General features: G+C 36.0%; 1 protein-coding gene across 1 annotated transcript in view; it reads left to right on the top strand.

The window, feature by feature from the left end:
* LOC122399978 (F-actin-monooxygenase Mical) overlaps nucleotides 1-26,865 on the top strand; it is a 67,677-nt gene extending 40,812 nt beyond the window's left edge. Inside the window, exons 7-27 of the mRNA XM_043401099.1 lie at nucleotides 218-351; nucleotides 1,238-1,485; nucleotides 1,580-1,702; nucleotides 2,246-2,473; nucleotides 7,031-7,270; nucleotides 7,957-8,098; nucleotides 8,169-8,290; nucleotides 8,340-8,564; nucleotides 9,003-9,162; nucleotides 9,236-9,396; nucleotides 9,474-9,676; nucleotides 14,308-14,489; nucleotides 14,580-14,704; nucleotides 17,992-21,483; nucleotides 21,600-21,629; nucleotides 22,618-22,762; nucleotides 22,837-22,984; nucleotides 23,062-23,171; nucleotides 23,242-23,415; nucleotides 23,493-23,607; nucleotides 24,776-26,865. Coding sequence (XP_043257034.1) covers nucleotides 218-351; nucleotides 1,238-1,485; nucleotides 1,580-1,702; nucleotides 2,246-2,473; nucleotides 7,031-7,270; nucleotides 7,957-8,098; nucleotides 8,169-8,290; nucleotides 8,340-8,564; nucleotides 9,003-9,162; nucleotides 9,236-9,396; nucleotides 9,474-9,676; nucleotides 14,308-14,489; nucleotides 14,580-14,704; nucleotides 17,992-21,483; nucleotides 21,600-21,629; nucleotides 22,618-22,762; nucleotides 22,837-22,984; nucleotides 23,062-23,171; nucleotides 23,242-23,415; nucleotides 23,493-23,607; nucleotides 24,776-24,872 — 6,604 coding nt within the window. The 3' untranslated portion in view covers nucleotides 24,873-26,865. The remainder of the gene's footprint in view (nucleotides 1-217; nucleotides 352-1,237; nucleotides 1,486-1,579; nucleotides 1,703-2,245; nucleotides 2,474-7,030; nucleotides 7,271-7,956; nucleotides 8,099-8,168; nucleotides 8,291-8,339; nucleotides 8,565-9,002; nucleotides 9,163-9,235; nucleotides 9,397-9,473; nucleotides 9,677-14,307; nucleotides 14,490-14,579; nucleotides 14,705-17,991; nucleotides 21,484-21,599; nucleotides 21,630-22,617; nucleotides 22,763-22,836; nucleotides 22,985-23,061; nucleotides 23,172-23,241; nucleotides 23,416-23,492; nucleotides 23,608-24,775) is intronic.
* The last annotated feature ends 216 nt before the right edge of the window (nucleotides 26,866-27,081 follow it).

Below are 27,081 nucleotides of genomic sequence, written 5' to 3'. Positions count from 1 at the left end.
AAAAGAAGTACATCGCTAACGAGACGTGTATGCGTACAAAACTTAACAAAAACTGTTTTAAAATTTTGAAATTCCAGTTAGTTACATTTTTTTTTTTTTCCATATCAAAGCAAATTCGTACTTCGATATTAAATAGAATACTTTTAATGTTTAATGTCATTCACCGTTTCCGGTAATTTGTTTTCTCGCTATCTACAGTTAATCAATTCTCTTTAAGATACCCAAATCTGAATGTATCCTCTGTAACTCCAATGCAAGTACGAAGTCTCCTCGATACAGATGATCCCGACAGCATCAAACAGCCTCCTGTGCAATCTGACGTCGATATCCCTAAAAAACGTCGCAGACGCGGTAAGTTTCGAGTCTTTTATAACCAATTGCCTTTTTGTACGACACATTCTTTATTGTACATTTAACGCTGTGAGTCCGGCACCATTCAAACCCACAGCCTCGTAGCAATAAACTTCCAAATGTTCAGCAAACTATATTATTAAAACTCATTTTACTCTTAAAACAAATTTTATTATTTTATAGAACATACTCTGCAATAATTTCAACCCTTTTTAAAGTTAAAATATTAATATGCACAAAAATGGTACGTATTGCTAAAATAAAATATTATTCTTTAAATGCAATGAATTTGCATTTTTTGATTCCATTTTCTTGTAAATAAATGATCGTAAATAAATTTAACCACGTTAAATTTATGAGAAGGGATATACGTATTAAGATTATTATTCTGACTTATTCTAAATAGTTTTTTCTTATTTCCAGACATGTAGAGGTTCCATTATTACTGACCAAATTATTTTGTTATTTTACCAATATATTATACACTTATTCACGTTTAAAAATTTTGTTTTTCATTCGTATTTTTGGGTTAGGTTAGGTTAGGTTAGGTCTGGGTATAATTTTATTTGTATTTTATGATATTTTGTTTATTGAAGGTGCTGATATTGCAAGCCGAACTAATTATAACTATATAAAACTTGTCCTCAGAGTTAAATGAGTTTTAATAATTTGAAACAAGCTATTGTTCAGGAAAAGATATCCTCGTCAATTTTTAAATTGGAAAACCTGAATTTTCCATGTTCACAAAAATATAAAATCGTTAGAAAGTCATAGAGTACTTAGTAATGTAATATTTAAATGCTTAGTGATACAATCACCGGGCTCAAAGTGTTAATTAAATACAAAGGAGAAATATTATGACCACAAGTGATCGTATATCATACAGATCTCCGTGGCGAATCTCAAGTCCATCCAGATACGTTGCTTCGCTGGCTGCAAAGGCAGGTTGCTCTATACGATTCGGTTCAAATTGAAGATATGGGCGCCTCCTTCAAAAATGGTCTGGCTATTTGTGCGATCATTCACAAATATCGTCCAGATCTGATAGATTTTCACAGTATGCAACCGGAGGATGTTGCGAAGAACAATCAACTGGCCTTCGACATATTGGAGAAAGAGTTGGGCATACCTCCGGCAAGTGAATTTAATTGCACTCGATACTAGAATATAAATAGTTCCAACGAAGAGGCAATAAGGGTTTGCGACATTTAAATATTGAATTTTGTAGATAATGACGGGAGAAGAGATGGCCGAATGCGAGATTCCTGACAAACTTGCAATGTTTTCGTATTTGACGCAAATATACGATGTTTTCCGCGGTGAAATTCCATACATTAGACATCCGAAATTAGTAAGTAAACTTGTACGTTAGTAGTCGGGCGATCCAAAAATGTTTAATTTGTATTCCATGTTTTATAGTATTCAGTATCATGTCCAAAATCACGGATAGAACATTTACTGTCGGCAGAGCATTCTTTGTTAATCAAGACACATCCTCGTCCAAGAACGCCCGATCCTTCGTCCCATTGGAACCAAACTCCATCATACATCGTTCATGACCGGAGATCAGAATCATTCTCTCAGCCCATTCCTCGAACGTTTTCTCAAGAGACCATTAAGCCATTAGACTATAATAATAACAGGATATCGTTAAGCGAAACTATCGTTGAAGATAACAGATTCACGCTAAGCTGGATAAAAGATAAATTTTGGAAAAGTATATTTAGACGTCGAGGAGAACGTTCAGATCGTCAAAAAATTTCGATAGAGAGTACCAGAAATGTTGTATGGAAAATAGTAAAATTAACGAACGAATAATATTCCCTTTAAATTAATTATTCGTGTGTGTAGTTTCTATTCTTGTGTACCAACGCATTGATCGTGTTTCATGAAGGAACCCGAAAACGAAGAAAGGCCTGCGCACAGTAAACAATTGAGCCAATTAACGGCTGACCAAAAAGTTCATTTGCTCGACCGTATCGTCAGGCAAGAGAGCTCAACGAGAACGAGACACTCACGATCGCGACATAACGAAAATTTATACCCCGCGGATAAGAAGGGGGACACGATTAGTCGACGTTCTCGAAAGAGACGCAGCACGGAGAAGATGGGCGCGACAGTGGTAGGTTTCATACATATTTTTTGATCTTTTAATTGAAACTTGTTTCAAAGTAGAGAACAGTATGATATACAATAACATCACAAGATAGATTAGAGCCTTTTTCGTCTACAAATTTTTTAACCATACGTATGTTTTCGAATGCTTTTAGTCAGCAGAAAGCCCAAGGTCGAAACATTCTGTTTTCCTTAAATCTTACATCAACTCTTTGCGTGTCGTGATATAAAATTGATTGAGTCCTTAGACACAGGAGAACAACCGTGAATGCAAAGGGTTGAATCACGTATTTAACGCTTTATGGAATAAATTATTTAATGATAGTACAATGTAAGTTCCCGTAGTTGTATTTGCGCTTCTTAAAGATATTCCATAAAGGGTTGGAAATTTAAACACTAACGTTCCATACACACGCGCGATACTTACAATGCTTGTATCCTATAGTCACGGTGGCAGAAGATTGAAGCACTTATGTATCGTGGGATAATCGTATCGTTCTTAATCGTAATTATTGGAGTTGCCATTGCCATGACGCAGAAGGAAGTCATTGCATTCTAATCACTTCGCATAGTCAACGAAAGTGTCAGTGGAACATTGCGAACACTATCGGTTATGTTTTAAATTTTTTCTATATACATACGTATATACATATATATTTATGTTTATGTCATAATATATTTGCTACGCCAGCTTTTGTATTTGTCCTATTTACTAAAAGCATTTTAAATGAACAAATTACGATAGATAACATAAAGGTTGTGTTTTACTTTTTTTTCTCTAATCTGTATCGGACGATGTTCAAAATAGTGTAGGTAGTATATTGGTCGGAGGAGCAACAGAAAGAGAGAATGTTCTTAAATACTCGTTGACATTTGGAGTGCAGTCCTTTTTAGAATGACGCACAGTAATATACAATACACGATACAGTGAAAATGTACAAGATGTATACAAGACACATGCTAATCTGCATATTATGATAACGATAGTAGCAAAAGATGATCACTAAAATTGTAGTCCTAAATTTTAAAAAGAGTTCTATTCATCATATAAGAATATGGAAGACCGTAGAAGAAAAGAAAGAAAGATAAGTCTAACGATAGTAGTAAAAGATGATCACTAAAATTGTAGTCTTAAATTTTAAAAAGAGTTCTATTAGTCGTATAAGAATATGGAAGACCGTAGAAGAAAAGAAAGAAAGATAAGTCTAACGATAGTAGCAAAAGATGATCACTAAAATTGTAGTCTTAAATTTGAAAAAGAGTTCTATTAGTCGTATAAGAATATGGAAGACCATAGAAGAAAAGAAAAAAAGAAAGATAAGTCTAACGATCAATCTGTAAGATGTAAAATGCAAAATGACGAGTGATGATATATCTGAAACATGAATCGATGGAACTGATAAATCGCTTAAAATTCAGAACTTACAATTTTAATTTCACTTTTGACGATCATCTTTCTTCTTCATATCCATTCCAAAATATGCAAATTAATATGTGTCGTGTTTTAATTTCGCTTCATCAAGAAATAAATAATAGACACTTTTACCGGATCACGTATTTTATATTATTCGTGAACCGTTCTGAAGAGAACCATTACTTAACCTATTCTCCCGTTCTGTTGCTCTCGTGTCTAATAAGCTACATTGTTCTAAACACACCACGAATAGAGTTATTCCCCATTTTAACGAGTGTCTTGCCAAAAGAAGAAAAATGTAGATTTTAAAAACTAGAAACAACATATAACGTCCTCGTTTTAAAGTGAAGCAAATTAGCGTAGCTCGATCATCGTTTACCTTGTTTTCATAATACTATCTTGTCACTTATTGTGATCGTACGAGTGTAGCAGATACAGTAGTGTCCACATAAATGACCAAGCTCAGGACCGGCCACGGTCATTTATGTGGGCATGGTTAGTTCTCAAAATTCAACGGAGATGAGGAAAGAGGATGAGTGCGAGTGAGATACAATAGCTGGCACCCAAAACCATATACATAGTGTTCGGCCATCCCTGAGAAAAATTTTAATGGGAGATTCTAGAGGCCAAAATAAGACGAAAATCAAGAATATCAATTTGTTGTTGGAGGCTTCGTTAAAAAGTTATTAACGTTTAAAGTTCTGCACGTGCTGAATTTTTATCTAAAAAGTTGGTAGGATTTCTGTTGAAAAATATCACGGGAATCCCCGCACGATCTTCAACCTTATAGGTGTCGCCACTTTGGCCGCGTGTGTGGCGGATGTCGGTTCGGTATAATAGCGAAATAACGCTTCAGGTTTCTCACAAAATATATTTCTAGAACCTTTCTCTCGTAGCCATTACGTTGCAACTGTTTTACAAAACGCGTTAGTTTTCTTTTTTTTCCAGGTCTTGAATGTGGTGCAGGGAATATTTGTCAGGTACCGTTATACTGTTTAACCTACGGTAATCGCCACAAATTCTCCACTCACCTGACTTCTTGGCTTTTGGAGGGTTGAATTATGACCTCATTTAGCATGCGCTGAGATTTTTTTCTCGCCACTTGAAGTTTATCAAGTGGTAGATGGTGGTAATATAGTGGTAGGCTTCTAACTTTTTAAATCCAAGATTCTGTGGAAGCGTAACTACTGGAAACTCCTTTAAAATAGTGGATATCGTAGGCGTCTGTGATTTTGTTAACATGCCATTGCGATACAAAGTTGTTGTCGAATCTATTAGGCCACGTTTGTTTAAATCTACCAATAAGTTATAGTATCGTAGAAAGACAGCATCAATGATAGCCTTATCCACATCTGCTACCACAAACTTCCAAGGAACTGTCTGTGAGGGCCCAGAGACAAGGTTATTGTTTTGTTTCCATAAGTATTAATAGCTGTACCATTTTCAGCGTAGAGTTTGAAATCTGCTGGTGCAGGGTGTCGTCTACCTTTACGGTTACTGGGGATAACCAAAATGTCTGCACCTGTGTCTATTAGGAAAGATATTCTAAATTCCTTATCTGTAATGATGAGACGGTTTTTTGTTTGGTTGTCGTTAGCAACCGTCTCTACTTGCCACGACCTGCCTAGTTTTCCTGTTTTGAATTTGTATGATCGTTCCTCAAATGTTCTATGACAAAAGCAGTAAACCAATCTTCTTGACTGCTGGTAACGATCTACGCTTCTTTCACGCGAGCTGCTACGTCTTCTAAAAAATTGCCCTCGGCTACGGCTCCTGGGTCTATTGCAAACGTTACCTTTAATGAGTACTTCTAGTTGCTCCATTTTTCTTGATAACGCCACAATTTCAGCGTTCTGTTCTTCCCCCTGTCAATTTTTCTTAGAAATTCGTTTTTGATTTTTAGTCATTTTATTTGAGGTCCTGTAGAAAAGTTGTTTAATACTTTTTTGTAGGTACCCATGGGCTCTGCTACAGAAAAAAATTTCAATGAGATATCTTTACTATTGTAGGAGTTATGGCTGTTTGAAAATTGGACCAGTTTAGGGGGGTTTTCTCACTTTACAGTGTCAAGGAACAACTTTTTCAATATTGTTAGAATTTCTACATATTCTCCACTAAAATACGAGATGTTTGCATTTTGAAAAATTAAAATCATCCAATCCGTTCCGGAGTTATGACATTTTAAAGATTCGCATGAAATTTCGGGGAAGCATTTTTGGTCTCACATTAGATTTTGTTGAAAAATATCAGGTCCCCTTGCATAGGAACTGATTAAATAACTATATATAGACAATATTTAAATGTTAAACACAACCACTTCAATTATTCTTCACATATTACATAGTTAAATAAATTACAGTATGCGATGCCGACCATGCAACTCGAACAAAAGCCACGGGAATCCCCGCATAATCTCCAACCTTATCATAGGTGGCGCCATTTGGCCGCGAGATTATGAACGGCTCAACAGATTTTCGGCAAAGAATTTTTTTCTCGAAAGTGCGTAGGATTTCGGGGTATGTCTATTCACCAAAAATGCTTGTCATTGACCCCTGTAATTAAATACAATTTTTTTAGTACGATTTGAAATTTTTTAATTTCAAATAAAATTTCAGTATCTACTTGAATTTTTTTCTCGAAAGTTGGTAGGATTTCAGGGGTGTGTGTATTCACTAAAAATGATTGTAATCGACCCCCTCAACCAAAAATAATTTTTTCAAAATGATTTGAAATTTTTTAATAACTTTTTAACGAAGCCTCAGTCAAGAAATTGATATTCTTGTTTTTCGTCTTATTTTCGCTTCTAGAATCTCCCATTGATGTTTTTCCTAGTGGTGGCCGAACACCCTGTATACAATGTACCGATAACGACCGGCGTCAAGTTACACCCGACACGTTTGATGTTCGAAGCCGCTTGGCTTCTAAGAATTGGCGGGGATAACTCTGCTCATTTGTGTGGGCAAAAATCCGGTCACTTATGTGGGCACTACTGTAGTTGAAACGTGTAACATGAACGTGTACACATTTGTGTAAATTAATTTGGCAAAAAAATGAGACTTAAGCTGGAAAATGGAAACAGACGTTGGTGATTGTCGAATATAATCGAGAAATTAATGTCACGCTGTTGTACGTTTTGCGGTGCACGTAAAGGAGGAAAGACAGAAGAAACTCAGCGAAATAGAACAGAATCGTGCAGAACGTATGAGAAGGCGGCAGTATTTGCGAAAGATGGCGACGCAGCAATTCTACAAAAGTATGCAGATGCTGCAGGCGAATGCGAAACGCGAGAAAGACGAGCCGTTCGAAGATTATTCGATATTCTTGTATCGCCAAACAGCAGCGGATTTCAAGGATAGAGTGAAATATCTAGAACAGAAAATATTATACCCAGTAAGCTGGAAAGTGAATGATTTGGGAGTGTGTAATGTCTTTTTTTTTTCTCTTTTAAGTAATCACTTAACAAACGGTTACATATATTTTAAAAATACAGTTATTCATCCAACGATACAATGGATAATGTTATAACATATATATATATAATATAATACAATAAATTTTGTATGTAAATGATTTAGTTGTGGGCTGCTCGTTTGCATACTAATTTATTTTATTACAGCGGGCAATAAAATTGTTCTATTATTTTTCGTTACAAATTAAAGACGAACATGCTAACTAACCATACAAAAAATAAAAAAAAAAAAAAGAGTACAAAACTACGAATTTTATGCATGCGATATGCATTAATAATATTAAACAATGCGAAGACTTCCAGTTGTGCTACTAACTGTACTCACAAAATAATGGTATTTATAATATCAACAGAATATTTTTATATATTTTCTAAAACGCTATGACACTAACACTATACACTGTGAAATAAGTAAACGCGACACGCTAATTAGCTAATCATAACAAATGTATATTAATAAGAGTCCTGGTTTCCTTCTATACGTCTACTGCGATTACAAATATTATGGTGCATTCTCGCTTCTTTTTAAAAGTTTTACAATTCTGTGGTTGTCTTTATCGTGGACTTGTATCCGTCCAACTCGTTTCACACTGTTTATTACTTCTAGGATAGAGAACCTAAGATACATGCTGGCCATCGTAGGAATAGTATAGACGAAGAATTTTCTGGGAGAATAAAAAATATCGAGGACAAACTGAAGGGATCCACACCGTCCGAAAAGAAACCCAGGGATCTTCTGCGTGCCATTGGTTTGTGTTACGTTACTTTCTTCTCACTTGAATAATTTTCTTCGAGAGTATAATTTTGCCATCGCAACAGGCAAGATCGAGAAGACTGATTGGAACGTAAAGGAGATCGAAAAGAAAATCGAGGAGAATAAGATGGGTCGTTCCGTCCGACACGATAAAATAGAACGCGTGCCGAAATGGAGTCGAGAACAGGTTGGCATAGAAAAAGATCAACGGTAGTCGGTAATCAACGTTTTTTCAGATGCGTATATGCTTCATTCAGTTTTTAGCTCGACAAATCAAGATGGAGAAGAAGGGGCGGGATCAGAAGGATATAGATAGTAAGTATGCTGATATTGACAATACCCTGAAGAGTATAGACAGGAAGATCAAAGAGGGTAATGTGCTCGGGTACAATAAAGTCTCAGCTATGGCTGAGCAATTTTCGAATAAAAGTCAAGACACGGAACCCAAGGTGCAAAAATCGGTAAATACGATATTACAGAAACTCAATTCTCAAGGATGTAGTCAGCAAAAGATGTTCGAAGTCTTTGTAACGTTTGTTATATTTCGTACGGTCTTTAACGCGGAAGTAGTGAATTCGTGTAATGTTCCTGTCTGCCTGTAAATATTATTTGTCATATTTTCACAAGATACAAGAAAATATTTAACGAATGTTTAATATAACGTTCCTAACGAGTAACATTTCTAATGCCAAACCATTTACTAATGTATCAACGATCCTGTTACTATGCTAGTAATATACAATATGTAGTAATCCCCTTCGATTGTACAACGTGTAACAATTAATACATTACTAAAGATATTTCGCTTAAAATGAATGGATGTGCTGACTAAAATTCTTTTTTACTGAATTGTTTAAAATCAATAGATGATGTTTGAATCTTTTAAATTTTTCTTTCAGAATATTAAACCAACGATAACGTTACCTACTCAAGGAGGTGCGGAGGTGTGTCATTTCTGCAACAAGAGAGTTTATTTGATGGAGAGACTTAGCGCTGAAGGGAAATTTTTCCATCGAGGCTGTTTCCGCTGTGAATATTGCTCTACCTCGTTAAGAATAGGTTCGTTCTTCGTTTTTCCATTTCGAAGTGTTTCCGAACGATCGATTTTTATACGATAATTTTTCAATCGCAGGAAACCATACATTCGATCGGGACAAAAACGGGGGACGATTTTATTGCACGCAACACTTTGGTTTCCCGGGAACGATAAAAGCTCGCTCGGAGAAGAAGAAACTTACGTTGAATAAGGAGAATATACCCAATACGGCTGTAAACTTAAAAATAACGGAAAAGGTAACGTTTGCTCTCCAATTGTGTGCTCGAATTACATTTTTTTAATTACCAGTATAAATTAGAATTATTACTTTCAGACGAAGATACCTTTGGAGGGCGTTGTTGGGCTTGATTTGCTCGATCGTGGTCAAACGCCTGAGAGAATAGAATTTGAAAATTTGGCGGGCATATCGGATGCAGAAGAACCCCAAAGTCAAATGGACGAGGATGAATGGACTGATAGAAATTTTGGTGCTTCCACTGCAGAAATGGGTTCCAGCGACGATATTTCGGATATGAGGTAATTTATTTATAGCTATTTCGTTATACGCAACAGTCTATAGTGAGCGTCAATATAAAGCTAATACTTGAAATTTTCAACTTCTATTTGAAATAATTTAAAAGATATGAAAGAAAACAGGAAGAAGGTGTATCGTATTGAAAGCTCAATTCGTCTTCTATAAAAAACGTATATCTTTTAGTAATAATTTAACAATAATCAAACATATAATGCAAAGAATAAAAAAAGTCCCTTTTCCTTGAGTCAATATAAAGTTAACATCTATAGGTATCAATAACAATTTTTGAAATAAACTCAGGTAGAAATTACCAACATTTTTTTTTAATATTTCCACGTTTGATGTTCATTAAATATAGTGTTTTTGGCCTTTTTTGGTAAACGAATAATCTATAAATATAGTTGCAAAATATAATAATAGGTACACAGAAACGAGATACAAACGCCAGAAATCCTACAGTGAGCGTCAATATTCTTATCTAGACTATTTTCTTTAGGGTACTGAAATTCATAATGAAATTGAGGGTTCGTAGAGGGAGCCTCGTTTTGATGTACCTCGAGTAGGCTGTCGCCGACAAGGATCATAAGCAATCTATGACCGCGACGCTCCAAAACCCGACTGGCATTCTCCGCCGCGTACATAGACGTGAAATCGAACATAGCCACGTCCGGTTGCCCGTAATGATTCACTGCGAATTCCATATCCATCATCTGGTATTCCGTGGAGAATTCGGCCGCTTCTCGAGCGTAAAGCATCAATGCCTCGCGATCCACATTCTCTTTGGCGAGCAGCTTGGCAGTGTCTGCGTGGTCCTAAACGTCAAAGTCATTATCATCGTCGAATCACTATCCGTGACTGTTTCACAGCGCCACGAGCAACGCTCTACACAGATAGTGTCGATACCTGTAGAATAACCCCCTTGTCGATCAGGCTGTGCTTCTTGGCAGTCATCACGAAGTAGTGTGTGTCGTCTTTGTAATAGACGATGTTTTCGAGGTCGATGCCCGTCTCGTGGTACAATTCCTTGAAGAACTTTTGATTGAAGATAAACGCGACACCGCTGATCTCCTCCACCCGCGCCTCGGCCTCGGTGCGTTTATTTATGAAATTCGCTGTTATGGCGATGGCCAACTTCCCCCGGAACTCTTTGCGCTTGAATCCTTCCAAGGTGTTTCGTTTACCATCGGCGCCGATCAACACGTCGAACTCGTATTGAGAGACTGGATGATCCGCGGGTGTTGTTTTCGCTCTCCATCCGATTTCTGAAAGCATTTGTGAAAATGGAAACTCAGGAAGGAATTGTCGAAATTTTTTTTTAATATTTCCACGTTTGATGTTCATTAAATATAGTGTTTTCGGCCTTCTTGGGTAAACAAATAATCTACAAATTATTATAGTATAGTATAGTATACTAATGCAGTTGTAACGAGATAAAAACGCCAGAAATCCTACAGTGAGCGTCAATATAAAGTTAACATCTATAGGTATCAATAACAATTTTTCCTTTTTTTTTTGTGAAATTAATATTCTGTTGAACGTCCGCTATTTTTTACAACTTTGGTCAATCTTCTCATAGATTTGACCAATGAAGATGTATAATTTGCTGGAATTTGATTCCATTCTTCTAAAATGACTTTCTTGAGAGTTTCTTTCGACGTTACTTCTCTTTTTCGTATTTTTCGATCCAGATAATCCCATACATTTTCTTTGGGATTAAGGTCTGGGGATTCCGGAGGATGTTTTAATTGTTTTGGTGTCCTGTAAAGAAACCGTTCCTTTGCCATGCGTGATGTATGCTTCAGATCTTTACTTTCATCACTTTGAAATGTCCATGTTCTTGATAAATTCAATTTCGTAACGGAAGGCTCTAAGTTTCTCCACAATATTTCAACGTAATCCTCCTTTTTCATTATATCTTCAATGAACACGAGATTTCCAACCCCGGAAGCAGCCATACACCCCCAGACCATCACGGATCCCCTTCCATGTTTGACTGTATGGACTAAGTTCTGCTCCGTCAAAGCACTATTTTTACTTCTCCATATTTTCAGTGGTTTTCTGTCTTGATAGATTTTGAATTTGCTCTCATCAGTGAAGAGAACATCGTTCCACAAAGATTCATTATATTTGAAGTGATCTTTAGCATACTGTAACCGTTTCTTCCGATTCACCTCAGAAATCATTGGCTTCTTCCTCGGAACTCTTCCAAATAACCCAGCTCTATTCAGTCTTCTACAGATTGTACTTGCACTAACCGTTTCTTTCTTTAAATTACTCTTCTGCTATTTTTACAGTGCTCGAAAAAGGATTTTGTGTTACTTTTCTGCAAATTTGCCTCACATCACTCTCATTGAGTTTTTTTGGTCGCCGTTTATGATCAATATTACTTAATAATCCGAGATTATTATATTTGTCAATGATCTTTTTTACAGCCACATGGCTTCTTTGCACAACTTTAGCAATTTCTCTTAAGGGCTGTCTATTTATATGCATTTCGATTATTATTTGACGCTCTTCAACAGTTGTTTGTTTACCCATTTCGAGATTACACAAATAGTATCTCCCTCTGTTGTTTTGTCATGGAAACAAAACACGGGGATTCCGCAAGATCATGTGACTAAACAGTGATACCAACATAACCAAAAATTGTTGCAATAGTTATAACTATGTGCATAAAAGCAGGGGTGTTAACTTTATATTGATTCAAGGAAAAGGGACTTTTTTTGTTCTTTGCATTATATGTTTGCTTATTATTAAATTATTATTAAAAAAAATATATGTTTTTTATAGACAATTGAGCTTTCAATATCTCATACACCTTTTTCCTGTTTTCTTTCATACCTTTTAAGTTATTTCAAAGAGAAGTTGAAAATTTCAAGTGTTAACTTTATATTGACGCTCACTGTAGTTCAAAGATACACGAAACAAAAGAAATTGCTTAATTAGCTGTTGACGTTTCCATCGCTTGAAGTATGATCATTTTCAGAATTTATTAGCAATCATTTTTTTCCTTTAACTGTAATATGTAAATCAATATGCATGTTTTATTTTTCTTTCAAACAAATAATTAATATACATACACTGCGTGCCATAACTATAAAACAACCCTAAAATTTTCAATTTTCAATTTTAAATAACTCCGTTATTAATGCATTTACGAAAAAATACCAAAGGAGAAAGGTAAATGGCTCGAAGAGCACTACATCTGTAGGACCTTGGATTGTTTCAAATTCAACGGTGCATGTGCAATTAAGAATTGCATCCTTTCTATAAATAGAAATGCGTATTTTTTATTGCACAGATTCATTCCCCTGTCCATTCTACATAAAAAATTATTAAGGTATCATGGCAAAAAAATTATTAGTTCTTGAGATATACCTCTATACGAGTTTCAATAATTTAGAACAATTTTTATGTTTTATTGGAAAAATATCGGCTGAACCTCTAGGTGTACGATTTTAAGTGACAGTCACTGTATATTTCCTTAGAAACAGTTAAATTATATTTATTCTAAAAAAATAAACTACAGAAAATTGATTCGTTACTGTTTTATAATTATAAAACTAAGCATTCGAATGTTCTTTTCTGTCAATATTTCATCAGGTTTGTTTTGTCTAGTGTGTTGGAAGTGTGATAATATTAATTTGGTTAATAATGCCACGTGAAAGTTATTTAAGTGAGGAAGAAAAAGGCAAAATTTTAGATTTTTACAAAAGTAATGTGAAAATATGTGAAATTGCACGTAGACTTATTCGTTCTCACAATGTTGTGACCAAAGAAGAAGAAGCTTTCACCCCGATCTTAACGTTTAATTCTTAACGCAGTGAGCAATTCCAGTAAAACACTTTACTGAAATAAGAAACATGAAAAATCAACTAATTTAAATTCTTGAAAATAGTGGAGGTCCTACACGTTACTAAATTATTGTTATAACTGGACTGCGGATGTTTATGCATTTAAGGGAAATTTTAATTCCCAAAAAACTACAGAATCCACTTAATATCCAAAAATATAAGAAATATTTAAAGTACGATATGAATTATTATATTTAGGGGTTGAGATAACCCTCTACGAAGCTCTCATTTCATTAATTCTATTAATGAAAATATGAATTTGCATAAAGATCCGCAGACTAGTTATAACTTAATTCAATTGTATTCTCAGTGCAATATTTGTATAATTTGTTTAATAAGAATCGTCATTCCAGTTTTATAGCTATGGTACAAGAACAAATCAGCCTTCTGTGTAATTCTTCTTTTCTCAGTGGATACAATTTATCCTTCTTTGGCAGAGTATCATTTCTTAACGCAATTTCAAATACGGTACGCTTTGTTTTTTCATTATTTTAACAGTACCACATAAAAATTGAAAAGTTTAGAGTGGTTTTATAGTTATGACACACAGTGTATTCAATCAATCGCATTAATTGATACTTATAATTCTGGTTAATATTACTATCCATATTTTAAGATATTGTACGTTATAGTGAATCGTATTTAACAATACCATACTCCAAGTGATAGCAACTTCGATAACCGAATAAACACTTTTTCTTGTTCCGTAGCTCTTCTTTTTTTTTTTTTAAATATAAACAAGAATAACAAATTCATTTATTTTTCTATTGCCGTAAAAGTGATTCGAATGACGATAACGAAGTATACGAGGAAGCAATCGATCAGCCACTGACAACCGAAGGAACTCTCGAGCTTGCTAAAAATTGGACGTTACGGTATTCTTACCCTCATGCTACGCTGGGACAGTCTGATACAGGAAGCAACGAGTACGAAGATTCCAGCGACGAATACACCAACGAAGGTAATATTGTTAATAAATTTGTTCATCGTTTTACCGAATTTTGCAAAACACTGACGTGATGATTCCTTTTCGTTTTTTGTCGTTGTTCAGACGATGAGAGTACAACTGCCACGGAAGACGAAGAAGAAATACGCGCAAGAGAGCTCAGGAAGCAAGAAGTTTGGCTGAAGCATCCTGCTCGCAGTTCCGGTACGGACACTGGTTCAGAAACGGAGGTGAAAATTTCTCAAGATACTGTAGATAACATAACTCAAGAGTCACTTGTACTTCCTGAATCTGAATCTGTATCTGTACAAGCCCCTAATTACCTTCCCAGTGAAATCGTAATCGATCAAGAGATTATTGGCACTAAAGATATTCAGGACTCATCGGGTGTAGAAATATTACAGAGCGATACATCAATGGTAAATGTGAATCAGCAAATAGGGAACGTGTCCGAAAGCCTAGCATGTGGAAGCATAATTCCAACACCTGATCCCCCCCTTGATTTAATTACAGATAACGCAGTTAATAATACTATTAATTCGAAAGTACCGTTGGTTACTTCTGACCAATCTGTTGCAGAGAATAGACCAAGTAAAAATGAAAATACGGTAGAATATAATTCGGAGTCCGAAAGTCTAGTAGTGGAGAATGTTCTTTCAAATTTAAGTGAACTTCAAAAAATCTTAAATGAGAATAAATATAGTTATTCTACTTCAAAACTCGGTGACGTCGATACCAATGAATTCAATAACAACGAATTAAAAACAATTCCTCTTAACAATGATTTGAACGATAAAGTAACGTCCGATTTAGATGTTAAAGCTACAGAAGCGAGTAATACCGAACTGCAAACAGCGTTTGCAGCAATTATGCTTCCAGATGCTATTCCAATTAGTCAAACTAGTTACGATAATACAGTGCTGCCTAACACCGAAGAAATTGCAAGCTGCAAGGAGCAACTACCTGATCTGATAACTTCTTCCCCAAATCGCAGTAGAAAGTCATCGCCATCTTCCTCGTCTGAAATTAGTAAATCAACCGAGACATTGTACGACGAATTATACGCGTCCGACACACAAGATAACATGATCGTAGAAGAATTAGAATCAGATGAGATGAAACGACACAAGGAATTAGAAACCGACACGTTGAACGTAAAACCGGACAAATTGAAGTTGTACTTAAAAGATATCGAGCAAATTCCAGTCGTGACCGTCACTTCTCCGTCTCCAACGAATGAGAAACCATCACGCGCGAGATCTATTGAAATTTCAAAATTAACGGTTCCTAAGGAAGGCCGTAAACAAGTACAATCCGATGGAAATAATTCGTTTGACAAATTGAAACGTGATTTAAGACAAAGAAAGGCAAAGAATAAAATTCCGGTCGGTGAACTTCGACTATTGTCCAAAGAGAATGCTCAACAAAAGATGAATAAATATTTTGTGGAAGAGAAGAAGCAAAAAACGAAGAGTCAAGGTGCAATTGATAGAACTAAAAATTCATCTGATGTTACGATCGTTGAGCTAGACATCAAACCCAAGCTATCCACGAAAATTGAAACGAAGGATATAATGAAATATTTTCAGAAGACGAAACTTGAACCTTCTGAAGGATTAGAAGCTATTAAGCGTAAGGATGAATACAATGTAAACATGAGTATTAATGACAGCGATATTGATACTATTAATTTGCAGTTCGAAGAAATTGGAGAAAGTGGAGAAATACCATTGATTGATACTGAGTATATAGAGGGTACGTTGGATTTCAATACTCCATCCATGGAATTGCATTTAGAAAACTCAGATAAACAGGACCAATCACAAAATGTAAATAAAATAGAAGAACGAACACTATCTCTTAAAACAGCAGACAATAAAGATTCTATGAACGAAGAAAGTGTGAGTTTAAACAGTGATGACGTGAAAAATAAAGAAAATGAAGAGAGAATAGATGTAAAAGTTAAAAATATTGAGAAAGAAACAACGTTTGTTTCTCCTCTTGATAATACCATCTCGGAAACTAAATTACACAAAGAGAGAGCAAATGTTACAGTTCAGTCTCGTGAGAACATTGAAACTAATGCAGAACAAACAGCCTCGACTCCGCATCTCGACAGAGTTAGATTAACGAATATTAATAAAAATAATGCTATGCATGCAAGCGATGGCAATTTAAATATAAGAAAACAGGTTGCAAATATAGCTGATAAGTTACGTAAAGACTCAAAATCCTCTTACGAGTTAACAAGCCTTTCGCCTGAAGTCGCAAGAGTTAAAATTGTCGAACAAAATATTGAAACGCCAAAACAGGTGAACAAAATAAACATAAATAGTAACATTAATTTGTCAGATACGTTGGACAAAACTTCAAGAAGACATATTCATCGTGGATCCAGTTCTTCAACGAAACCTAGTACTTTTAATGTACAGTCTGCGCCTGAAGTTCCAGCAAGGAAAAGATCAGCGAAAACAAAATCTACCTTCGCATCTTCTTTGAAACAACCCACTTCTGATATGCAATCGAGCTCGATGACAACCAACGAAAGATTAACAACACCAGATAAACACAAAAATATTGCAAACGAAGAGGCTGGCGACTTAAAAGGTTCACTTGAAAAAGTTAACGATAACAGTGGTAAAATTTCGAATACATTAGGAAATACTTCTGCTGAGCAAAAATCTCAATCATCGATCAAATTTGTTCAGCTTGAATCTTCAAAATTCACGTCTCCTAAGAACGATCGATCGAAAAAAGATAGATGCGTGGTATCCTAACGTGTATAAAGTAATTTTTAATTGATACGATATGTGTAAATTAATTTGTAATTGTTACGAATATGTTATGTATGGCGAAGAATTCTACGAACACGATTGTTACATCTCTGCGAAAATGTATTTTTCAGTTTCACGACTTATATTCAGGGAAATTATGTGAGATATGTTAATAAAGTAAAAATAGATATTACTTATAGTTGGCTGATGGTGATGTATCATTTTAAAGTACCCAAGGCCATTGAAGAAAAGGTAAAGCATTTTTATATATGAATGGAGTGATGCACTGTACTAATTTTTAATTAATAGTGACTCAAACCGATTAATTGTTTGTGCTTGGTTTAGTGTTTGGCTAAAACTGGCAATGTAACTTACCAACTTTTTTACATTAATTCCGAGATTACCACCAGCCAATACTTTATTAAAAATCTCACTGTCATTTTTAAGCAATCGTAATTAATTTCACACTTGAAAGTGGGAGATTATAAGACGTTAATAAATCAGGAGCATTACACATTATTTCAATACGGTCACATTTAAAACTCATCGTAATAATGGATTTTTATGCATACGCTTTGTTAAGCTCTCAAAGTATTGAAAAAGAGTAAGAAATTGTGCATTGTGTTCCTCAGCATTTTAATCGTCCTCTCACTAATACACTAAAATTGAATTTCTGTTTTCCTATAACACTTAACATTTCCAAAGCTTTCGTTCGCTGTATTAATAGACTTGCATTTCCTCAGGTTGCCTCCAACGATGGTACGTCGGAAGAAAGCGAGGAGAACTCGGCCACAGAGATATCAACTGACTCTGAATTCGAGCATGACGGTGCAACCCCTACTCAACACGAGATACCGGAAATCACGATCAACGATTCGTTCGTCCGTAAGACGCGAGGGAATTACGCGGAGCCCAAGAAAGTTCAAGTGAAGAGCAAGGTCATCTCATCGTTCAATGGCAATCTGAAGCAAGAGAAAGACACAGGCGCAAAGCCGCAATTTAAAAAAACCGTGAATCTTCCTCAAACAGAAAAGGAAGGTAGCTCAAATTTGGTAGGGTCCAATCATGTGAACCGAGTACCATTGATGAATCCACGCAAGGGCGATTATTTATTGAACCGAACTCACTCCACGGAAGGTATCGCCTCGAAATTGTCGTTGGAGCTTAAAAAGAAGTATTTACTGGGTGGCACGGCTTTCGGTGGTTCAGTTATGAAGTCTGGATCGGCGTCGAACGTGGACACTCAGCTACGAAACCTAACGGACGCGATCTCTCAGCATCAGAAGCTGTTGAACCCAGCTCCAGAGCCAAGTCCAACGATGCAAGCGTTCTTGAAAGGGACTAACATCAACAATCTGCGATCCAACAATACTCAATTCTCACCGATATCGCCTACAGCTCCGTTCTCCTCGACTCCGATACGGCCGTACACTGCCAACGAACGTTCGTCCCAGAATTCAGTGAACAATGACAATCCCACGTACAAAGGTAGCATCATACTTGAAATATCGAAGACCCATTTGCCAGACTTGGTGAAAGAGTCCAGTATCCTGAAGTCAAAGACTGCCCCCAACATCGTCTGTAGCGAGTCTAAGAACGCGGCGGACAAAGAACCGGCGAAGGAACAAGTAACACCTAGTCAAGTGAACGATACGGACACGTTGGAGAACGCGAAGAACTCGCAAAATGCGGACGAGACCAACGGTTTTCGACCACGGAGCCCGTTGCACGAGATCTCCATAATCGTGCCGCAAGTGGATTGGGGCAAGAACAAGGAGACGACGAAAGAAGCTAGCAGCGGGGACTCGGAGATAGACAGCGATTCTTTGTCCTCCAGCGACGGTGAAGCGGAGGAAGGTGCGCAAGACCAGCAACTGGTTGCTGCGAATCTGTCCCCGCCGCGATTGCAAATTCACAGCACAGAGGGGCATCTGCTGTTGGACGAGGAGGCTGACAAATGCAGAGACTTCGACGACGGCCAATCGTTCGAACCCGACTCTATAGAATGTTCGCTGTTACAAAACAAGGTAAAATTCACTCAGGATTCGATTCCATGCGAGAACAATACGTCGGCGGAGCTGGAAATGGTGAAGAATGAGATCGAGCGGCTGGAATTGCAGGACGACGGAAAGCAGAGCAATTGCAGCAGTCCCACGTCGGTGGCCTCTGCCATATCCAATAAACACGACGATTCCGAAGAGAACGATTTAACCACAGCGGCGCTCACCGAAACCGAATTCTCGGAATGGGCTCGCGACGGCGAGGTCTTGGTCTCGGACGATTTACGGGACGTCGAGTTCAACATCAACCCGGAATTCATAACCACGAGAAGAAAGACCACGTTGTCCGATTCCACCAAATTGGAATATCCCCCGATCACGATAGCCAAAGAGGAAGACCTGACGGACCAGGACTTGGATTCTTTCAAATTTGATAGAAAGATAGACGTTCCATCTAACGATACTTCGAAGCTTCTGGCTAACGGCGAGAACATAGATTTTATGGACACGGACAACGACTCGCTGTTGGACGATAGTTTGCAAGACGCTTCTAACATGGTGATGCTCAAGAACAGGGGCTACGTCGAATTTGTAAATATTAAAAGCACGTCGACGCCTGTCGGTAGTTCGCGGGAGAAATTATTTGCTGATGCGCCGATAGCGAAATTAGATCTAGAGAATGACTCGTGCTCGGAAGAGGAGGCGTACAATGATAGGAATGTGATAGAAATAAATCCAATCACGATGGACGATGTAAAGAACAGGTTGAACGGTAGTGCAAAGACAGCAGAGACAGAAGTAAACAGAGATATGAATTTGAATAGCGGGCAGCAGGACGAGCTAGTCACGGAAGCAGTAAACAAGGAACTATTCCAATCAATGGAGGAGGATAGTTTATTGATCGTCGAGCCAGCCGAAGATACCACTACCAGCGAAGTAATTACGATTCTAGCTAGTCCTGTCAATCCACAAGTTTCGATAGTTCCAGCTGTAACTCAAGGACCAAGCCAGGAGGAGCCGACAAAAATAGCGGTAGATTTTAGCAATCTGGATTACTTGGAATACGTGAAGCGTTTACAATCCAGAATCGCTGAATTCAGCAACGCCAAAGACTCTATAGATATCAGGAAATCAAAAAGAAAGAACTCGAAGAGTTCTCTGCAATCCCGTACCGCTGAAATGATAGCAGAGGAGATCAAGTGCCAGGAAACAGCAGTAAACAATAGTTTTAATTCTCCGGTCACCTCTAGGAAGCTGGAAGAAATTACGAGAGAGAGATCGAAGCAAAAGAATGTGATACAAGATTTGCTGATGGACAAACTGGAAGCTCACAAACAGAAATCCGCGGAGAAGAAAGCAAGAAGAGCTGCTAGAGCCTCCTCCTTTAATTCCACGCCCGCTTTGTCGCCAATAAGACCACCTGTTCCCAATGTTTCGCCTGTTAATAAATTTGTACCCACGTCCATAACACCGACAAACAGTCCTCTGCGAACCACTTTCGCTGAGACAAAGAAGTTACAGGAAATGGAAGCGTCTCAAGAGTTTCAACAGTTCCCTTGGAAGTTGGAGACTGAAAAAGATATAAATGATAAAAAGAATAAAAATGAAATGAAATCTCCTGAGAATATCGCGTCGATTAAAACGGATAACGAGATTGGAAATATGTTTAAAACGCCGATTGCTCCGCCCAGATTGAAGCACGAGGAGGCGAAGAGGACAGCGGAGAAGGCAAGGCAAGATGCTAGAGAAAGAGCCAGACTGATGAGCGATGAAGATTTGGGTCTCAGTCCTGAGGACAAGATCAAGGAACTGAGAATGAAAGTGGCGCGAAGACAGCTTTCGATGGAAGAAAGGAGAAGTAAAAAGGAGACGCAACCAGAACCCAGAACAAGATTTTACAGCACCGGGGCAAACAAAACTGGATTGAAACTGCAGACGAGCAAGAGTACGGATAATATGAAGGCTGTGGCAGAAGCAATCAATTTTGGAGGTTTAACTACTGCGAATGCTAAATCGATGGATGAACTAATGCACCCTATTGGTTCTCCAAAATCAAATAACCCTGCTATTGTTCTGAAACGAGACAAAAAACAAAAACCTAAGGATCCGGAAAGAAGAAAGAGCATTATTCAAGCAGTGTCGGACTTCTTTTTCAAGAAAGAACCCTCTTCTTCGCCAACCAATCAAAAAGACAAGTTGTCTATGTTCCGTCTGACATCTAAATCAAAAGGCAAAGTACGTACACATTCCGTCTCACTTATTACCCTTTTATATTTCTTCTTTTGTACAAAGTTGAATATGTTCCTGATTCTCGATTTTCTTTCGACTAATCGGATTCTAAAATGTTTCAGTTATATAAATCGTATTCGGAAGGGTCAGATGTAAGCAACTCATAAGTCATAGATATTAGTTTTTCCAGTATTAGCTTTCTTATACCACTATTTGTATTCGCTATTTTATATCGTGCAGGTACTATGATTTTATTTTTGTTTGCTGCATTTTCTCGTCTGCTTTCAAGGGGTAACATATTAATCAGCATAAGCTATGTTAAATTTGATTTACAGGGTTGGTTCAATCCCTGCAGTAACAGTATTTCTTGAAAATGAGCATGTGACTTTGCATATATAAATTACTGTTTGTTCTTTCCTATATTTACTGTGTTTTGATCAAATTGTTTTTGACGATATAATGGAAATATTTGGAAAATACTAATCAAAGATAAATGGACGAGTTTATCACGGTTATTTACTTATTGGACAGTTGATATTTCATTTAATGTTCTTGCAATGCACAAATTCAACCCGTTACTCTGTCAATCAGAAATTTATATATTTAGGATTTTACTTATCGTAATTATATAGTATTTGCAACTGTGTGTGTGTACAAGTGTTTCGTAATTGCATTAACTTTACAAGATTGAGCTTACACTTCTTTAACCTCTTGCACTATTTTCACGAGACTGACTCGTGATGGAAATTTTAGGCTAAACTTGAATATCGCGAGTCAGGCTCGTTGTTTAATTTCATTTCAAACGTGAATAACACGAGTCTGACTCGTAATCGACATTTCGGGCCAAACATATCACGAGTCGAACTCGTAGATATCGATATTTGGTCGATCGATATATCGTGTTTTAAGTTTCGACATTCGGGATTCCCGAATTGGGTTATTCCCCGATCATTCGGGCGTATGGGTTAGGCACGGCTTCTTTAAAATTTCAGCGTAGTGCAAGGTGTTAAAAGCCTTTGTTTTTCACAATTTTAATTTTCCAGTATTAAGAAAATGTTAATTTCAACAGCAAGCTATATTTCTTTCATATTTATCGAAGGTATAACAGAAAATTAGTGCTACAGGAAATTTCTTTTTCAGCTCGATAAAGTCGCAACGCCAAAGATTACTACAAGACCTAAGAGTGTTTGCGAGGGTATGCTCGCGAGAAACTTCTTAAGCGAAAATCCACCACCAATTCCACCACCCCCACTGAACTATACTATTTCTACTACACAAGCATCAGGTATAAACAATATAGATTTAATATTATAGACAATAAAAAGAACCTTATTTTCAATACTTAATTTCGTTTGGTAGACGATAGTTTATCAGAAGATGATACAAAGACGGCAGCAGTGTCAACATCGTGTATGCAGAAGGCAACAGTCACAGAAGGATCGTGCAATAGTATTTCCCGTAAATCAAAAACTACAAAACGGATAGCTAGACAAGCGCAATTAAAAAGGTACAAACCCCATTTTACATTTCAGACATTTAATAATAATAGAATTGTTATACAATTACAAGTATGAATTTTGTTAGGTTACGCATGGCTCAAGAAATACAAAGAAAACTGGAAGAAACGGAAGTTAAACAGAAAGAATTAGAAAGTAGAGGTGTCAGCGTTGAGAAAGCTCTTCGTGGAGAAGGAGGTAACATCGAACGCTATCATTGTCAAAGATTTCATTGCGGACAGTTAAACAAAGTGTGTCTGTTATTTAGAATGTTCCGATCGAGAGGAAGCAGATTTACTTAGGGAATGGTTTGATCTCATGAAAGAACGAACGGAATTGCGTAGATACGAAAAAGAACTTTTGGTACGAGCTCAAGAGGTCCAGCTTGAAGATCGCCATGAAAGATTACAACAAGAATTGCGAGAACGTTTAGCTGACGATGGTTAATATTTTAATACTATATTCCTACTATCGCGAATATATTTGAATCAAAACGAAAGATATATTTTAATTTTACAGATAACAAGAAGACAAGTGCCGATGTGAAAAAGGAAGGAGAAATTTTAACAGAAATGTTGGAGATCGTCGCGAAGCGAGATTCGCTCATTGCCCTTTTAGAAAAAGAGCGACAAAGGTGGTGTAAATCTACAAGCCAAACATTAATACCTTTTTCTACACACACAATTGCCTGTTCCTCGCACGACCCTAATCTCTCTTCTCATAATTTCAACAAAATATCTTCTGTGCTTACCTTGATAGTGATTTTACTTGCATATTCGTTTTTTACTAACTTGATAGAATTCTTTGTTAACGTTCATAAAGAACATTTGACATTTTTCAAATCGTAAGTGCATTTTTATGTCTTTCACGTTTCACAAATATACTCGGATTTCTACATTTCCATTTCATAAAGTGCAAAGAATTTTTATAATTCATTTCGAATATAATTACAGTAACATATTATATGATTCAATCGTAGATGTTATTCTTCGTTAGAGTGCTATACGTTATTTCTTTAAATAGCATTCATGTTATTAAAACTAACGAAATGTTCCTAAACAGTTTCACTCATTTGTAACTGTGACTAAACTTTTTTATTTTTAAAGTACGAACTTTAAAAATCCTTTGATGTACAATTTAAATCTTTATCGTAATACAATTACGCATGTTATTTTTTCATACGCTATTTTCTTTTTTGTTTTTCTTTTACAAGTATTTTTTGTTGCATTGTGACAAAGTGATGTACTTATATACATGACTGTATCGTAGTGCCAATGTAAGAATGAAAATATTTTAGTTGTACTTAAATCTATTTTTAACCCTGTACAAAGCATGTACAACTATAGCAACACGAGAATTATAGTAATGTAATTATTGTTAAATTTTTAATTATCCTTCAATGGATACTCTAAAGAGAATAAAATATATTATTTTATGTGTTTAGGATAATTATTTGGTAAACACGTATCACTGTCACAAAATATGATACGAAACCAAGAATCATTAAGGTATATTTTGAGAAAGATCCTAAAATAGATACCAATATTTGATAATGAATGGAAGTATATTGTATATTAGTATAATCATGCTTAATTTCACCTGTGATAATTAAATATCAAAAAGAAACATTTACACTAATAAATATTTTTGTTATGTAACAAAACTATTTAAATTTTGTTGCTTTTGTATTAATTCATATCTGTGTCCTTTTAACTGCACGAAATAAAGATGTTACGTCGTTTCAGTAAGAATTACATTATGATCATGATATTTGGCAGTTAATGGAAACACTTTTCTTTTAGGTATCAAGATGAAGATCGCGACCTTGAAGCTCAAATGTTGGCTAAAGGCCTCAGATTAACGCCAATAAAAAAATGTGGTCCTAAGTATTCAGTTTAATAGGTATCGCATTATTGTACATATACTCCATTCTATATTTTCATTAATGAATTTTAACGAATAATTAAATTAATTATACTGTAAATAAAATGGTAGATAGTAACTTATACAGAGCGAAGCGTAAGTTACATGTAGATTTTCATGCATAACGAAATACAGGGTGTCTCAGCTAATTTGTTATAATACATCTCCGTTACCGTTGAATGAAACAGAAATCTTTTTAATTTATCGTAACTTAATGTGAAAGTCATTCCATTATACGCAATTTAATTTGCATTAACCTCAGCTATTATATGATATAATAATAAGAATATACAGTCGCGTTAAAAAAATATCGATGAACTTGTCTTGCAAAATATGAACTTGTAGAATGTTTATTTTAATAAATTACAATTTGAGCGACGTTATACGTATTCTTTTACAAAAAAAATGATTGTGCCCTTTCGAATCAAAAAACTTGCTCCTCAAGAATTCTTGTGTATCATTAACGGTAACAAAAATATCACCTTATGACAGAGTTAGTGAAACACCCTGTATACAGGGTGTTTGGCCACCCCTGGGAAAAATTTTAATGGAAGATTCTAGAGGCCAAAATAAGACGAAAATCAAGAATAGCAATTTGTTGATTGAGGATTTGTTAAAAAGTTATTAACGTTTAAAGTTACGCCTGTGAGACGCTAGCGCACGCAGCTGTGCGCAGGTTGCCTATCTACAGGCGGAATTTTAAACGTTAATAACTTCTTAAAGAAGCCTCAATCAACAAATTGATATTCTTGATTTTCGTCTTATTTCGGCCTCTAGAATCTCCCATTAAAATTTTTCCCAGGGTTGGTCGAACACCCTGTATATTGTATTATAAATCTTTCATCGCATATGAACGAGTCACGCATACTAATTTTTACAATTATGGACCAAACGTTCCGTTTTAACATTTTAAATTGTCTAGAGCGAATTTTAATTTTGAATCGTACACGTATGTTTCCGAAAGTCTTCGTTCGTTTACAGTATACATATTTTCTGTACTACATATATCGTGCATTTATAAATTGCCCTTCGCACGTGGAATTGTATTAAACATTAACTTCTATCGCTTAAAACTTAAGGTAAAACTAATCACGAGTAACAGTATCGATGCTAGTTATTTATACGATCGTAACGAAGATTATTGCACATATATTGTGCATATCTGTACAGAAACACAATGTGACATACGGATTTGAAGAAAATTTTGTGAATACATATATATATATATATATATATATTTTATCACTGCAAAGTATCGACCATACTTACGAAATAATTTATCACACAGAAGAACATTCTGCCTTTTCATGTAAATCAATCAAAATGTAATCATTGTGTTATCCAGTGATGACTTGTTGGCTAGGCACCAGCAAACTAAACGAGGCAAGGGCAAGGAGAGAAGGTCTACGCGCCGCCTTATTCCCACTACAGAGGCCCCCTCTGACGTAACACTGCATAGTAGTAGGGTCTCGACCAATAGGGTGAGCGACTCGGCCAATGACAATGCGTGTGAGAGCAGGCTATTACACGACGGCCAATCGGCGTGCCTAGCCAACAAGTCATCTCTGTATGGTACATGATTATATCACGATCGTGTTTGAATCATATACACGATTATTACAGACACAAAATGTATTTTGCAATGTAGCAGAGTGACTAAAGAAGAAGTGATATAGTAAATATCTTTTGCATATACACACGAACGATATGTATATTCTATAATTCAATAAGATGTATAAATCTATTTTTATGTTCACAAAGAGACTGGCGATGAGAGTGTATGAAAAAAATTATGAGATACTAATAAGTCCACGAACGTGTAAAGTTTTGTATGAAATGTAACCACAGTTGGAAAATGAACTTATATTTACAATTAGACGAAGATTTTAAAAAATCAGCCTCCAATTTCCTTGTTCTGTTCAATATACACAATACTTTACACCATCTATTACATTGAAGCAAGCTGCCAATTTTTTAGCCTCTATCGATTCAGATGTAAAAATACAATAATAGTAAAAATATAAATAAATGTGCGACATCAAAATCACTATAAAACTGAACACGAGAAATTACAAAGTGTAAGTAGAAAATATATTCTAATTCTAATTGTCATTACCATTTAAATAAGAAGAATTAAAACTAAAAAATTTTAATTAATCTACCATGTAAAAATATTTTCATGTAT

The sequence above is a fragment of the Colletes gigas genome, unplaced genomic scaffold (assembly GCF_013123115.1).
Source record: "Colletes gigas isolate AHSC1104 unplaced genomic scaffold, ASM1312311v1 Colletes_gigas_Sc00015, whole genome shotgun sequence".
NCBI classification, from domain to species: Eukaryota; Metazoa; Arthropoda; class Insecta; order Hymenoptera; family Colletidae; genus Colletes; species Colletes gigas.
Note: the sequence above shows the minus strand (reverse complement) of the source record. Positions and strands in the feature narration are given on the sequence as shown.